General features: G+C 40.1%; 1 protein-coding gene across 5 annotated transcripts in view; it reads left to right on the forward strand.

Moving 5' to 3' along the window:
• The window catches only part of DCLK2 (doublecortin like kinase 2), a 126,051-nt gene that overhangs the window by 19,483 nt on the left and 90,129 nt on the right, over positions 1 to 16,439 (forward strand). For all 5 annotated transcript variants that reach the window (XR_002299427.3, XR_002299428.3, XM_078394772.1 and 2 more), the window contains exon 2: positions 497 to 831. Coding sequence is in view for 3 of the 5 variants with exons in the window: in XM_078394772.1 (XP_078250898.1) it covers positions 497 to 831 (335 nt within the window). In the remaining 2 variants the exon portion in view is untranslated. The remainder of the gene's footprint in view (positions 1 to 496; positions 832 to 16,439) is intronic.

Here is a 16,439-nt window from a genome sequence, read left to right on the forward strand (position 1 = left end):
CAACAATACACACACAACAAAACACACTAATCACCAATCCACAGAAAACAATACACCCACAACAATACACACTAATCATCCCATCTCACAGCCATAAATACTCCACGCCCTAGCCAAACTACACAAGAGCATAGTTTGCTGTCCTCTGAAGATGCCGGCCACAGAGAGTGGCGAAACGTTAGGAAAAACCACCTTCAGAACACGGCCAAGAAGCCTGAAAAACCCACAACAACCATTAGATCCCGGCCGTGAAAGCCTTCACGAATATATTCATATTTCTTATATTATATATACAAAAACCTGAAATCTAATTGATGAAATGCCATTTATTTTTTTAACTTCATTGTTGCTAATATTATTGTAAGCTCATATAGTTGGTTCTCAAAATCATGGAAGAAGTGAAACTGTATCAAGGTAATACATGGAATATTAAAACAATAAATGAGATCCTAGAAATATAATGTGGTTTTCTTTCCCCCCTTTCTATCTCAACTAGGTGAAAACTATGTATGCGCATCCAATGAACCATTTCGCAAAGTTGATTACACCAAGAATGTTAATCCAAATTGGTCTGTTAACATCAAATCTGCATCATCTCGATCCCTTACATCTCTGACATCTGCAAGAAGTGATGTGAAGGAGAGCAAAGACTTCATTAAACCCAAACTGGTGACCGTTATACGGAGTGGGGTGAAACCACGGAAAGCTGTGAGAATTTTGCTGAATAAAAAGACTGCTCATTCCTTTGACCAAGTGTTGACTGACATAACAGAAGCCATTAAGTTAGATTCCGGAGTTGTCAAGAGAATTTGTACACTGGATGGAAAACAGGTAGGAAAAATTTGTAGAAATTCATAATTATTAATATTTCACAGTTTAAGACCCTATTTTATACATGCTGAAGCTAATTTCTTAATAAATTTAAATCTCCTCAGGGTTTGTGATTCTTTGCTTGTCCTGCCTTGTTTCACTTGTATAACAGATAGGGAAGGAAGCAAAGTCATTGCATGCTTGTGGAGACGATTACCAATGAATAAGTATCTCTGATCCTCCCATTGCTTTGCTTTATTCTTTATCCATGTGTGATTATTCTGCTAATGGGAATGGAGGATGTGCCAGAACACTACTGCACTGGAACCATTTATTTTGCAGATGGGTTCCATAGTGAATCCTGTCTTGGAGGTAATCAAGGATTCAGCAATATAGCAGCAGGGAACCTAAGTCCTTGGCGCCTAATTGAATCTTCCTGGGATTCCAGTCTGACCTGTTAGATTTTCCCAGAGTTCCACACACCATGATACTGTTTGGTGGCTCCAGGCTTTGTATGGAACTTTTCCCATCGTAACAACTTCTGGATAGCTCAGTGGTTTAGGTATGTAGCTTGCAGAGCCAGAGACTAGAAGTTCAATTCCCCACTGTGACTCCTTGACAGGGACTGTACTCACTGACTCATAGGGTCCCTTCCAGCTCTAAGATTAAGTCTTTAGTAAGTGTCAATAAGTGCTTTAAACTGAAATTCTCTGGTATTCTTGGTTCCAATCTTTAGCCTTTGGGCGTGCTCACCACTGAAAAGCATCTGAAACTGAACTTAACCCTCGGACTTAAAAAGGCTGAATCGAAATTCCCCACCCTTTTAGTAGTTTTCCAGGGACATTATTTCTCTGATTAGACAGACTTCACTCAGTTATGAAATCTTGCCAAGACTTCTTCATTGTATCAAGAATTAGATTGTGAATTATAAACATATTTGCCATCTGAATGCTCTACTGCCATCCGTACAGTGTCAGAGTTTTACAGAAAAGGGTGCATGATTACAGTACTTATGGGTCACTTTGACGCTCCTTGGTATTCTGCTTATGGCTGTGATAGATATCCAGAATATCAAAGTTCTTTAAATTTTCAATACTTATCAGAGTTATATTACAAAAAAGGGCAACCCAGAAATAAGTTTTCCTGGCATTTGTGATGTACCTCTCAGGTCCTTCTTGCAAAGCCTTTTGTCCTTACTTTAATTGGACAGTACAGCTCATACTGTATCTTCTATTTTCTTAACATTAGTGTGTGAATAATGGTTAACAATCATGAGAGAGATTAGTTGGATTTCTGCTCCTGTGGAAAAGTCTTTTGGTTGCCTCTTCCCAGCAAGGATAATAAGTTTGGATTGCAATTCACACATTTCAAGTGGGAAAGAATACTCAGAATGGCATTTCCAGCCAATGGGAAGCTCAGCAGGAGAGAAGGTAGCAGGTAGAGGAGGACTTGGTGGCTACAAGCAGTGCTGTAGGAAGAAGACTATTTCTACTTACCGTGTTTCCCTGAAAATAAGACAGGGTCTTGTATTAATTTTTGCTCCAAAAATGCATTAGGGCTCATTTTTGGGGGATGATTTATTTTACAGTCATGTCATCTTCTGGTTTCTGCACAATGCTGCACAATGGTGGAGGGTGGAGTTTTACTTAACTAGGGCTTATTTTGGGGGTAGGGCTTATATTACGAGCATCCTGAAGAATCATACTAGGCGTATTTTCAGGGAAACAGTATTTTAATCAAATCGATCAAATGGAAGGTAATCAAATTACCTAATTTCTGGTCCACTCTTTTTTGCTAAAAATTGTGTTCTACTGAACTCATTAGTAAGAACTGGCAAATAAAACACATCGGGGTTGGCTTTAGGTTTAAAAAGGAAACATTTTAAACATCACTGCCAGCAAAGTGTCACCCAGCCTTTTGGTACATAGAGTTCTTACACAGAATGTTTACAATCCCTAAAGGATGCTTGAATTATTTGTAGCCTCTGCCTTTAACTATTCATCTTTGCTGCCTTTAACAAGCTGGAGGACAATAGGTTTGGGGGTCTAGATCATCCTTTAACATATTGCCAGCAACAGTTTCTTCTGTCACAACATAACTTGAAAAGAGTTTGGAAATGCTTCTGTTTTCAGAAGGAAAAACTCATCAGCCGCCATGGCAAATGACCATCCTGGGTAGGCAGGATTCTAGGTACAGCACTATGTTTATTTATTTATTTATTTATTTGATTTATATCCCGCTCATCTGGTAAATTTATACCACTCTGTTCCTAGAAGTCTTTTGAACTTGACCCTTTCTAATTCAAGAGATACCAAGAAGTGGTTGGGGAGTGAATTTTATGTTGTTTTGGCCAAACCAGTAAATAATATGGTCACAAACTCTGTTTCTACTTGTTATTAAGTCAGGTGCATATTTGGCCAGGTACAAAGTATCTGAAGTAATTTAATGTTGGGAACTATTTGTCTTTGTGCAAATGTAGTGATGACCTTGATTAAAAATCACAAAGGTCAGCATAAGAGTGGGTTTGATTTAAACCTAATTTAATTTGATTTACATTTTTTAAAATTTGATTTTTATTATATAAATAAAAATCAATTTAAAAAAATTAAAAGTATGATTTAAATAATTTTTTTTAAAAAATCATTGATTTTTATCCACTTTGGTCAGCATGTCCAGAGTGCAAACATAAAATAAATCCAGCCATTAATGTAATGAGCTACACCCTATGTGCCCCTGCACTCTGGCTGCATGGCATGATATATATTGAGATGCTAGTAAGACATGCTGTCACCTTACAGAAAGACACAGAAATAATGAGAAATTGTTTTAATCATCAGTTGCTTCATGGAAATGTAGCAGTGTAACAAAACCAGAATTACTACTATGTGGTCTAAATCCTATTGGTAGTTCCAACTAGAGTAGCCCAACTGAGTCAGTGAGATTTAGATAAATGTTGACTCACTATTAAACAGCTTAGTCAATAGTCTGCTCTAGCTAGGACTAGCAACAGGATTTAGACTGTCATGGATGGAATTGGACAATATTGCCTTAATTAACATCTGAAGGATCTGTATGTATATATATTAAACTTTTCCTAGTTTAACATTGTGGTGAAAGGCATTTTATTGGGTCTGACCACTGTTAGCGAGCTTCAAATAGTCTTAACCTTTTAGCAATTTTGGGTAACAATGCTATAAAAATGAGATGAACTGCAAATTACTCACTGTTGCTATGGTTTCCCATATTCTTCAAAGGGTTAAGTAATGAAGGTTCAAGTCTAAATATCTTCTTGAATCCCATGAATAGGACGATTTGCAAACAATTAGTCTAGAAAAATGCTTCTGCTGTTGCAGATGGCTTATGCCTCTTTAGAATTTGCATAATAAGTCTCAATTATTTTGATTCAGTTTCTTTGAGGTGACCAGTTTTTGTTTCAAGTTAATATTACCTATTTAATTTGGAATGGTAAGAGTTTAAGGAACAGCTGTGAGGCATTAACTTCATGACACCTTTGTGAATTGACACAAAGAGAAGTTATCAGTTTGCTATGTAATGTACCAAAGGCAGGTGTTGTCTTGCTGCAGATTCTGTCTGGGAATTAACTGTGCAGTAACTAACATCAAACAAAGATAATTTCTGTACTGTTTCAAGTTGACATTTCCCAGGCACTTTAATCTTTTCTTCATTAAAAAGATTTTGCAGTGTTCAGTGATCCAGAAGTTGGTGCTCCTCCTGCCCTAGTTATGAATCCCGCCTTTGTTTTATGTTTAAATTCATTTTGTTTGTTTTTCTGGCATGATTATATGTTTGCCATCACAATAACATGATTTTCCTACTCACGTATATTGGTATTCTCTTATAAACAGCAATCATTACCTGCTTGGAAGTAGTAATCAAAATATTCCCATATAATATCTTCAATTTAAGTCCAACTTTAAAAAAATCTTTTTGCAACTTAAAAATACATGTAAGAATATGAAGTGTTAAATCAAAATTTAACATCCTCCACGTAGGGGACGTGGTGGCGCTGTGGGTTAAACCACAGAAGCCTCTGTGCTGTAAGGTCTGTAAATCTTCAGCTGTAAGATCGAATCCACGTGACGGAGTGAGTGCCCGTTGCTTGTCCCAGCTCCTGCCAACCTAGCAGTTCGAAACCATGCAAATGTGAGTAGATAAATAGGGACCACCTCGCGTTCCGTGTCTAAGTCGCACTGGCCACGTGACCATGGAGGATTGTCTTCGGTCAAACGCTGGCTCTATGGCTTGGAAATGGGGATGAGCACCGCCCTCTAGAGTCGAACACAACTAGACAAAAAAAAATTGTCAAGGGGAACCTTTACCTTTACATAGTAAAGGATATACTATGATACAGGAATTGTGAAAATGTTCAGCTTTTCTGAATAATGAGATTTCTAGTGACTTTGGGTAGGAACTTTATCTTTAGACACATTGAATCAGTTGCTGAAAGGTATTTCAATATTTAGAATCTTGATTAGAGATGGGGGTATTAGTATACGAATACGAATATCCTCCCACAGGTGGAGATAACAAGGGTCTGGCCACTCACGATTATGCCACTTCCGCAAGCTGGATGGAGCCTTCCTATCACTCCATTGCTCAAAATGGATTAGTCACTCTGCAACCTGTCAGAGAGGCTCAGCATCCCACCTTCTGCCAGGACTGGCTAATCTATCACGAGCAATGGAGGGATAGAAAGGCTCTGTGCAGCTCACGGCAGCAGCATAACTGTGAGTGGACAGTCTGGCCCCATGGGGCTGGACCCTCGTTATCTCCACCTTTGGGGGGGGATATTCGTATTAGTATACAAATACAAATTCCCCCATCTCTAGTCTTGATTCAGAAGTTCTACTCTAGTTAGGACTATCAGTTGGATTCAGACCACAGGTTTACCTGTTACTATACCTACGACACACTGCTAGGAATCTACTAATAAATCTATATTGTTTTAATGTCAAAAGATGTAACCTTTTCTCATTCCCCATCTCTAACAGAAACATTGTCTGTGCTATGTTATTTGCTAACTGGATAAAAAAAAGAAAACAGGTTTTACCCAAATGTCAGCCTCTAGACAAGTATTAAAGGTACAGGAACACTGTCATTTAAAAAGAAAATCTGTTCACCTTCATTTCTTGGCACCCGTTCTCTGGTCGATTAATGCTTGAAAAGTATTGAATTAAGTATGTGTGGCTTTTTATTTATTTTTATTTACTGCTTTCAATTTCTGCTAAATGGCTCTGATGGGTAATATTGGCAGATCAAAACATTTTAAAATACATTTTTAAAAGAGAACTTTTCAGTATATTGCAAGGAATTTACCAAAGGTTCAGCAATACTCAGCATATATTAGTGACTTCTCTATTACCTCATTTTCTTATGTGAAAAAAGCTGTATAATCACTCAAAAGACAGTTGTTATTGGTAGGCCAAGAGAAAAACAGAGAATCTACCCTGGCAGTGATAAAATAAGAAGTTTGTGTACAAAACATAATTTTTGAGTGAAAATATTTAATAGGTAAGTCTCTAGATCTTGATTTTCAAAAGAGCCCCTCAGGTGTTGTCAAGCCTGTTTACCAGGAACAAGTAAAATTATTGGTGTTACTAATAGATTGTTTTTGTTTATAAATCAAATGCTTTTTGTCCCCTGTGATGGGTCTGAACAATAATGGTTTCAGTACAGTTATTAATCCCTGCATGGAAACATGTACCTTATAATAACACAATAAGATACTTGGTAACCTAACAAAGCCTGATAACTGATTGCATTTAAGTCTCTGCTTCAATATGTCAAGGTTTCCTACTGACATGACTTCAGCTTCTGTTGTTGCTCTGTTATAATAAATGTATCCTTCTGTTATAATGATATCTGTCACATGGGCATAAAAGTTACCATAGCAGGGTGTTCATTTTTGTCACAAAGGCCCAAGATGTAGCCAAATAATTTTGACAATGGTCTTGCTAAATAAGAAGTATTTGTTTTGAAAAGTAGATTCAAGGAGAGTTGCTAAATTCTTCTGTTACAGAAAGGTGAGCTGCAATTTTCATGTGTAATTATAATTGTACAAACTAATAGAGGGAAAGGACTTAGTACTTGATAGTTTTCCAAAGATGATTCTTTGGCTTAGGTATCTAAAACCAGTTAAATGGTATCGAAAACCATTTAAAATTTGCTTTTGAAAGCGCCTTTTAAGATTGAGAGAAATAGATTAACCGTAGACACTTGCATTGAATTATGCTCAAAATGTCAGAGCAAAGAAATAGTTGTGGAGCAGAAGTTATGTATCTCTAATAGTTTGAATGAAGTAATTCCATTTTAGATTATGGCTGCTGGAAATCTGTGGTGGATTAGACTTAAATTGCACAAGGTTAAATTCTCTTCATAAAATCCCTACATAGGCGGTATTCCAGTTATAATAATGATGTGCTGTCTAGTCAAATTCTGAGTTATGGTAACCCTTCATAAGTAAAAGTACCATTCCTTTCTTTTGGGGATACTCTGAGATTGTGCTGCTTGCTTAGACTGGTTCTACTCCCAGGAGGCACAGTGTGGAATTGAACCCGCAACCTCTGAGCTATTTGATCTGTACAGGCAACTTATTCATGTTTTTCTAGCTTTTGATCTTTTAATGTAGTGAAAACAGAATGGTACAACTAGTGAAGGACAAAACTTTACCATTGCCTATGGCTGCTAAAAATATATATAAAATACAACAGGAAAAAGAATATTAGTGTCTTAGGATATTGGTGTGTTTATTTAGCATTTGTTGCTACTGTATATGGAATCATGTCATGTTTGTGGCGTATGTCTCCTCATCCATTCATTTTGCTATTGTTAAAATCAACCAGCATATGCAGAAATATAGATGGTTAATCATCTAGCAATTCATTCAGTAAACACATTTACTGAGTAGTTACTGAGACTTCAGTCCTAGGTGCAATGGGAATAAGCCCATTGAAGTCAGCATGGATAATATCTGGTTGCTGATGTGGAATTGCAATGTAGAATAAATATGATTATCAGCTAGAATGGAGCTTGGCTGTTCACTGGAAGTGATATAGGCTGTTGGAGGTTGAGATGTGAGTACTTTTTATGCATTGTTCAGATTGCTTTTTATATGAGGTGTGGTTGAATCCTGAAATTAAAAGAGAATGCCAGCCTACATGTCTTCTCTCTTATCTTGGAAGGGACCATAGCTCTGTGTTTTGCTCCCAGGTTCAGTCTCCAGATGGTACTCAGAAGAGCTGCTGCCATTCTTGACAGTACCATGTTGGATGGGCCAATGATCTAGTGACATATAGATCACTTCATATATTTCTATTTTAGAGCCTTACTAGATAAAACTTTAATTCCATATTTAGAAGCACTCCACTCTTAAAAATACTCTTATGGGGGTTCTGCCTCCATGAATGTGCTAATTAGAGTTTTGCCTCCATGAATGTATTCTTTGTGAACTGAAAAGTATCATTCTGAAGTTCTTTGAAGTTTTGCTATTGTCGTTTTTTGATCTGTCTATTTGTAGCCATTTTCTGCAGTGTAAAAATGAGGAATCAGCAGCTGAGTGTTGTTGTTGTTTGGTCGTTTAGTCGTGTCCGACTCTTCGTGACCCCATGGACCAGAGCATGCCAGGCTGTCTTGTATTCCACTGCCTCCCAGAGTTGGGTCAAATTCATGTTGGTAGCTTCAATGACACTAAAATTCTATTTAGACAGGAAACAAATTTTGAGTTAAATTTTCTCATCGTGCTGAAGAACCAGCACAGAAAATTTACTCAAAGGGCCTCCAAGTATATATCTCCAGCAGATCAGAATTTAAACAATAGCAGGTCAGTCTCTGGGGATGGTTGAGAGGGTTTTAATATGTGAACTGTGAAGAATAAGGCAAGGAACAGATCACTGGGATATAAAGAAGAGAAAAAGTGGAGCAACTTAATGAAGAATTTTAATAACCAGGAGAACATGGGGGAATTGGATCTCGTGATAGAAAATAAACCAGCCAAACTGAGTAAAGAAGCAGTTTGATGTCAGTTGAAAATTAAGGCAGATGATTATAGAAAAAGTATATATGTGGAAATGAGTTGAGACTAGAATTTACTTAAGGAACGCTGGCAGTCTTTTATTGTTGCTGTTATTTAGTCATTAAATCGTGTCCAACTCTTCATGACCCCATGGACCAGAGCACACAAGGCCCTCCTGTCTTCCACTGCCTCCTGGAGTTTGGTCAAAATTATGTTGGTAGCTTCAATGACACTGTCCAACCATCTCACCCTCTGTCGTCCCCTTCTCCTTTTACCCTCACACTTTCCCAACATCAGGGTCTTTTCCAGGGAGTCTTCTCTTCTCATGAGATGGCCAAAGTATAGGAGCTTCAGCTTCAGGATCTGTCCTGTGAGCATTCAAGGTTGATTTCCTTTAGAATGAAGGATAGGTTTGTTCTCCTTACAGTCCAGGGGACTCTCAAGAGCCTCCTCCAGCATCACAATTCAAAAGCATCAATTCTTTGGCGGTCGGCCTTCTTTATGGGCCACCTCTCACTTCCATTCATCACTCCTGGAAAAACAATAGCTTTGACCATGCGGACCTTTGTCGGCCAGGTGATGTCTCTGCTTTTTAAGATGCTCTCTTGGTTTGTCATCGCTTTCTTCCCAAGAAGCAGGTGTCTTTTAATTTTGTGGCTGCTGCCACCATCTGCAGTGTTCATGGAGCCCAAGAAAGTAAAATCTGTCACTGCCTCCATATCTTCCCCTTCTATTTGCCAGGAGGTGATGGGACCAGTGGCCATGATCTTAGTTTTTTTTTGATGTTGAGCTTCAGACCATTTTTTGCACTCTCCTCTTTCACCCTCATTGAGAGGTTCTTTAATTCCTCCTCACTTTCTGTGGTATCATCTGCATATCTGAGGCTGTTGATATTTCTTCTAGCAATCTTAATTCCGTCTTGGGATTCCTCCATTCCAGCCTTTCACATTATGTATTCTGCATATAAGTTAAATAAACCAGGGGACTATATACAGCCTTGTCGTACTCCTTTCCCAATTTTGAACCAATCAGTTGTTCCTTAACCAGTTCCAATTGTTGCTTCCTGTCCCATGTACAGGTTTCTCAGGACATAGATAAGGTGGTCAGGCACTCCCATTTCTTTAAGGACTTGCCATAGTTTGCTGTGCTCCACACAGTCAAAGGCTTTTGCGTAGTTAATGACGCAGAAGTAGATTTTTTTCTGGAACTCTCTGGCTTTCCCCATAATCCAGCGCATGTTAGCAATTTGGTCTCTAGTTCCTCTGCCCCTTTGAAATCCAGCTTGTACTTCTGGGAGTTCTCGGTCCACATACTGTTGAAGCCTACCTTGTAGGATTTTGAGCATAACCTTGCTAGCATGTGAAATAAGTGCAATTGTATGGTAGTTGGAGCATTCTTTGGCACTGCCCTTCTTGGGGATTGGGATGTAGACTGATGGCATATTGAGTGTAACACCTTAACAGTGTCATCTTTTAAGATTTAAATATTTCAACTGGAATGTCATCACCTCCACTGGCCTTGTTGTTAGCCATGCTCTCTAAGGCCCACTTGACTTCACTCTCCAGGATGTCTGGCTCAAGGTCAGCAACCATATTATCTGAGTTGTCTGGGATATCCAAATCTTTCTGGTATAATTCCTCTGTGTATTCTTGCCACCTCTTCTTGATATCTTCTGCTTCTGTTAGGACCCTCCCATTTTTGTCCTTTATCATGTCCATCTTTGCACAAAATGTTCCTTTAATATCTTCAATTTTCCTGAACAGATCTCCGGTTTTTCCTTTTCTATTATTTTTCTCTATTTCTTTGCATTATTCATATAAGAAGGCCCTCTTGTCTCTCCTTGCTATTCTTTGGAAGTCCGCATTCAGTTTTCTGTAACTTTCCCTCTCTCCCTTGCATTTTATTTCCCTTCTCTTCTCTGCTATTTGTAAGGCCTAGTTGGACAGCCACTTTGCTTTCTTGCATTTCCTTTTCTTTGGAATGGTTTTTGTTGCTGCCTCCTGTACAATGTTATGAGCCTCTATCGAAAGCTCTTCAGGCACTTTGTCCACCAAATCGAGTTCCTTAAATCTGTTCTTCACTTCCACTGTGTATTCATAAGGGATTTGGTTTAAATTATACTGACTAGCCCAGTGGTTTTTCCTACTCTCTTCAGTTTAAGCTTGAATTTTGCTATGAGAAGCTGATGATCAGAGCCACAATCAGCTCCAGGTCTTGTTTTTGCTGACTGTATAGAGCTTCTCCATCTTTGACTGCAGAGAATATAATCAGTCTGATTGCCGTATTGCCCATCTGGCGATTTCCGTGTGTAGAGCCGCCTCTTGTGTTGTTGGAAAAGAGTGTTTGTGATGACCAGCTTGTTCTCTTGACGAATCTCTATTAGCCTCGTTTTGAACTCCTAAACCAAACTTACCTGTTGTTCCTTTTATCTCTTGACTCCCTATTTTATTATTCCAATCCCCTATAATGAGAAGAACATCTTTCTTTGGTGTCTATTCTAGAAGGTGTTGTAAGTCTTCATAGAATTGGTCAATTTCAGCCTCTTCAGTGTTGGTGGTTGGTGCATAAACTTGGATTACTGTGATGTTGTAAGGTCTTCCCTGGATTCATAGGAAATCATTCTATCATTTTTGAGATTATATCCCAGTACAGCTTTTTCCACTCTTTAGTTGACTATGAGGGCTACTCCATTCCTTCTACGGGATTCTTGCCCACAATAGTAGATATGATAATCATCTCAGCTGAATTCGCCCATTCCTGTCCATTTTAGTTCACTGATGCCCAGGATGTCGATATTTATTCTTGCCATCTCCTGTATGACCACATCCAGCTTCCCAAGGTTCATAGATCTTACATTCCAGGTTGCTATGCAGTATCTTTCTTTTTAGTATCGGACTTTCCTTTCACTTCCAGGCACGTCCACAGCTGAGCATCCTTTCGGCTTTGGCCCAACCACTTCATTAGCTCTGGAGCTACTTGTACTTGTCCTCCGCTCTTCCTCAGTAGCATGTTGGATGCCTTCCAACCTGAGGGGCCCATCTTCCAGCGTCATATCTTTTAGCCTTTTGTTTCTGTTCATGGGGTATTCTTGGCAAAGATACTGGAGTGGCATTGCAAATTCCTACTCCAGGTGGATTGTGTTTAGTCAGAACTCTCCACTATTAGCTGTCTGTCTTGGGTGTCTCTGCATGGCATAGCCCATAGCTTCTCTGAGTTCCTCAAGCCCCTTTGCCATGACAAGGGAGCAATCCATGAAGCTGCAGCATCTGAGTAGTTATAAATTTACTAACTTTCTACTTTATATGTCTATGGGTCATCATCTTTTAGTGGCTTTAATGACTGCATAAAACAGTGGTTCCTATCTTAGGTAGCGCAGGTGTTCTTGGACTGCAACTCCCAGAAACCCTGGCCAGCACAGCTACTGGTGAAGGCTTCTGGAAGATGCAGTCCAAGAACACCTGGGTTACCCAAAGTTGGAAACTAGTGGAATAAAAGGTAATTTTCAGTTACGCAAGATAGTAACTGTCACTGCATCGTACAGTATATTGGCATACAGCAGCAGTTCTTCTTTGTGGCCTCTGTGAATGCACAGAATTGGGTTGTTCTGCGCCTGTGCAGGACGTTTCAGAAGTTTCTAGAGCTTAAAAACATGTGATAATGAGACGTTCCCCCATGGAGCACATGCTTCACCCTCCCAACGTCCCCTCAGTTCCTTTTTACTGCCGCTTCAGTAGGAAGTATTTTGGACCACTAGAGCGATAACGCAGCGAGTATTTCTTTGATCAGCCAATTTCTCATATATATTTCAATCATCTTTTTCTTTGACTTTCCCCTGTGATTATCAGCGAATTTGTCCCCCATTCACAGTTTTCTCTTTTCTTCCCATGTTTTTCTTCCCCCCAATTGCTATTTCAACCCCCTTCTTCTCTTATTTTTATGGCCCCCCCAGGGCCCTTCAAATGGTACATCCTTTGTGCCAACAAAATACCACTCACAGTTTGGTACGGTTGCTTTTTATTCTGTCTAGGAGAACAGCATCAGATTCGCTCATGTCCCAAGTGTAAAAAACTTACCAAATCAGCCCTCAAATTACGATTTCAAAGACTGTGATCTTACCTTTGGGAATGGTCCCTCAATTCGACCATGGACCCAACAACATCACCAACTCCAAGAGAAACGGTTCGCTCCATATCGAGCCTGAGGACGGTACCATCTTGTCAGAAGGAACTTTTGAAGTCTACTTTGAAGTCGAGCTCGACTCCCATCTCGAGAGCTCCAACTCATCCTGATGATTCATCTAAAAAGAAGAAAGATAAGGCTAAGACAAAAAAGCCAAAGAAACTGACAAAATCAACTCAAATTGATCCTCCTCAACCAGTGATTCCTTCACCTATTCTTGAGGAATCAACTAGAGATGCCCCTGTTTCAACATCAGACAGGGATGATCCAACTTTAACTGTAGCTGTAGCTTTCATCGCTAGCCTGTCGCCGAGTACTGGTCTATCTCCAGCCTTGCAGCCCGGCCTTGGCCCATTCAAGCCCTTGAACATCAGGGCAGGCAATACCTGTTCAGCCTTCAGGATTGGAATCTTCCCATTATTCTCCCCGTAAACACCGGGAAAAGAGACATCACATCTATCCAATCCGCTATGCTCCTTCACATAGGGAGCCATATTATTAATATCCTGAGCTGTTCCAATACCAGACCAGGAGTGACCATAGAGACCGGTATCACCATCACAATCCTTATTATTTGGAGGCCTTTACTGAACAGGCTTATTACGATGAGCCAAGGAGAGTGAGATACACCTCTCTGCCACAGTATTCACCTTCCATATCACCTTCACCACTGCGTCATCAACATCGATTAACTTCTACTTACTCTACATCAACTCATCATGTGTTGATCCCAACAAAATCAGCCCTCAAGTGACCTCTTCAGGTACCAGAAGTTCAAATCCCATCAAAACGGATCAAGCAGTCAAGACACCATACCTCTCTCCAGGTCACTACTACCTACAAGTGCCCTCCTCCCCCACCTTCTGACACAACAACATTCGGTACCAACTCATGCCATGCATCAGTCATTACTGTTGACATTGACTACAAGATCACACCGATCATCTTCATGATCATCCATTTCATCTCTAGATTCTACATCCAGTTTATCCAATGAATTGCTGTCTAATTTTCCCACTACTCCATCTAACTGGGTGAGAATCATTCTCCATCACCATCTGAGGATTTTACATCTTACTCCCAGCTGATCCTCCAAATGGCAAAATCCCTAGAGCTTGACATGAAGGAACCACCTCCTCATAAAAAAGACCTTGTTTTTGATGACTTGAATCAGGACAAAACACCACCGCTTAGTCTGCGTTTTATTCCAGCTATGTTTAATTTAATCAAAGAATCATGGGATAAGCCCCCTTCCTTGCTTCAAATTTCACACTGTGTAGGAAATCATTACAAAACTCACGGTGCGGACACAGCTTTTCTGTCCAAACACCCTATGTCAAACTCTATCATACAGTAGTAGAATCTACCCAGTCGAGAGAGTGCAACGAATTATCTGTTGCTCCTACCAACAGAGAAGGCAGAAAAATTGACATTTTTGGAAGAAGGCTCTATTCCCTCACATCTTTTATCATGAGGGTAGCTAATTATCAAACTTGCATGGGCGCATATCATTGCCAATTCTGGGACAAAATCCTACCAATTATTCAATCAGCTCTGGATACTACAAAAACAGAAACCCTCAATATACACACCGAGGTTTCTACCTTGGCCAAACAACAGAGAATAGCTGCCTGTCACACAGCAGATGCAGCTTCTAAAGCAATGTCTACCTCAATTGCCCTGAGACATCATGCCTGGTTGAGATCTGCAGGCATCTCTGATGATACCAAAAGAAGAATAGAAGACCTTCCCTTTGATGCCACCGGCCTTTTCAATGCCAAAACCAATGAGGTCATGGAAAACCTCCATAAAATTCGCAAGACAGCATGTTCCTATTCCACCCAGCAACCCTACCGGTATCAGCATTCTTGATATCGGAGGCAACCTTTCTATCAGCAACAATTCCAATCCTACCAACAACCATGTTGATCATTCCAACCACAAGCTCCTGATAGATCATACATGGCACCATCTATATCCATCTATTACATCTTGGATTTTCGTATGTTATTGGTTTTATAGTTTTTAAAACTCTGTTATGCCATCCAGAGTAGACTGTCTGTCTAGATGGGCGGGGTATAAATCTAAACAAACAAACAAACAAACAAACAAATAAATATCTGTGGCCCCTTCCTTTCGGCCTCAACAACCACAAGCTTGTCGGCAGCGCCTTCGACGGCAACAAAAGAAAGGTAAGCAGTACCCATAGATCCTTTCCCTCTCTGTTCTGAACCAGACTCCATCCTTTCATCTCCGCTTGGAAAAAGATCACCAACAACAACTGGGTCCTCTCTATTATTCAGAATGGTTACTTGAGTTCTACCGTACCCTACTCTCTGGCATTATTCGGACCACCCCATATTCATTAGCCCTCTGTGAAGAAGTCTCCCTTCTTCTACAAAAGCAAGCAATACTCATAGTCCCTTCCTGTGCACTGCATGAAGGATTTTACTCCAGATTTTTCATGGTCCCCATAAAGGATGGAGGACTTTGCCCTATTCTTGATCTCAGGAACCTTCATAAGTTCATTCGACCCAGACGTTTTTGAATGCTCACTCTTGAAACTATCATCCCTCTCCTTTTGCAGGGAGACTGGTTTGTCATTATCGACCTCCAAGATGCCTACTTCCACATTTCTATTCATCCACTTCATCACAAATTTCTATGATTCTGATTCAACGTCTCATACTAATTCTGCTCCCTTCTGTTCGGACTCTCCACAGCATGAGGACATTACCAAATGTATGGCACTATTCGCAGCTTACCTTCAACTCCAAAGCATCACCGTCTTCCCATACGTAGTTGACTGGTTAATAGTTGCTCCTTCTTATTACGATGCAATGAGAGCTACCCAGTTAACCCTCGACACACCCCAAAACTCGGATCTCAGGGTAAACGTTGCCAAGTCTCATTTAGAACTCTCGCAGACCGCAACCTACATTGGTGTGTACTTTGACTCTCTTCAAGCCAGAGCCTTTATCCCCCAAAAGAATCACCAAACTGAAACAAGCCATCCAACCATTCTGACCGTTAGCTTCGGTATTGGTGCATCAAGCCCAGCACCTCCTTGGGGTCATGGCATCTACCACAGCTATTGTCCAACATGCAAGGTTCAAAATGAGATCCCTACAATCATGGTACCTATCACTATTTGATCCCACAGCAGACCACCCTTCCAAACATTTCATAGTAACATCAGAACTTGCCACTCAACTCACCTGGTGGATGTCCCTTCCTCATTTGATGGTAGGCAGACCCTTCCAACCTCTACAGCTCTCGATACAAGTCACTACCGATGCCAGCCCGTCAGGATGGGGAGCCCACTGTCAACATAACAAGATACACGGTCTGTGGACAAAACGAGAACAATCGCTACACATCAATCATCTCAAACATTTAGCAAACATCAGAGCCTTCC

Source organism: Pogona vitticeps, chromosome 5 (assembly GCF_051106095.1).
Source record: "Pogona vitticeps strain Pit_001003342236 chromosome 5, PviZW2.1, whole genome shotgun sequence".
Classification (NCBI taxonomy): Eukaryota; Metazoa; Chordata; class Lepidosauria; order Squamata; family Agamidae; genus Pogona; species Pogona vitticeps.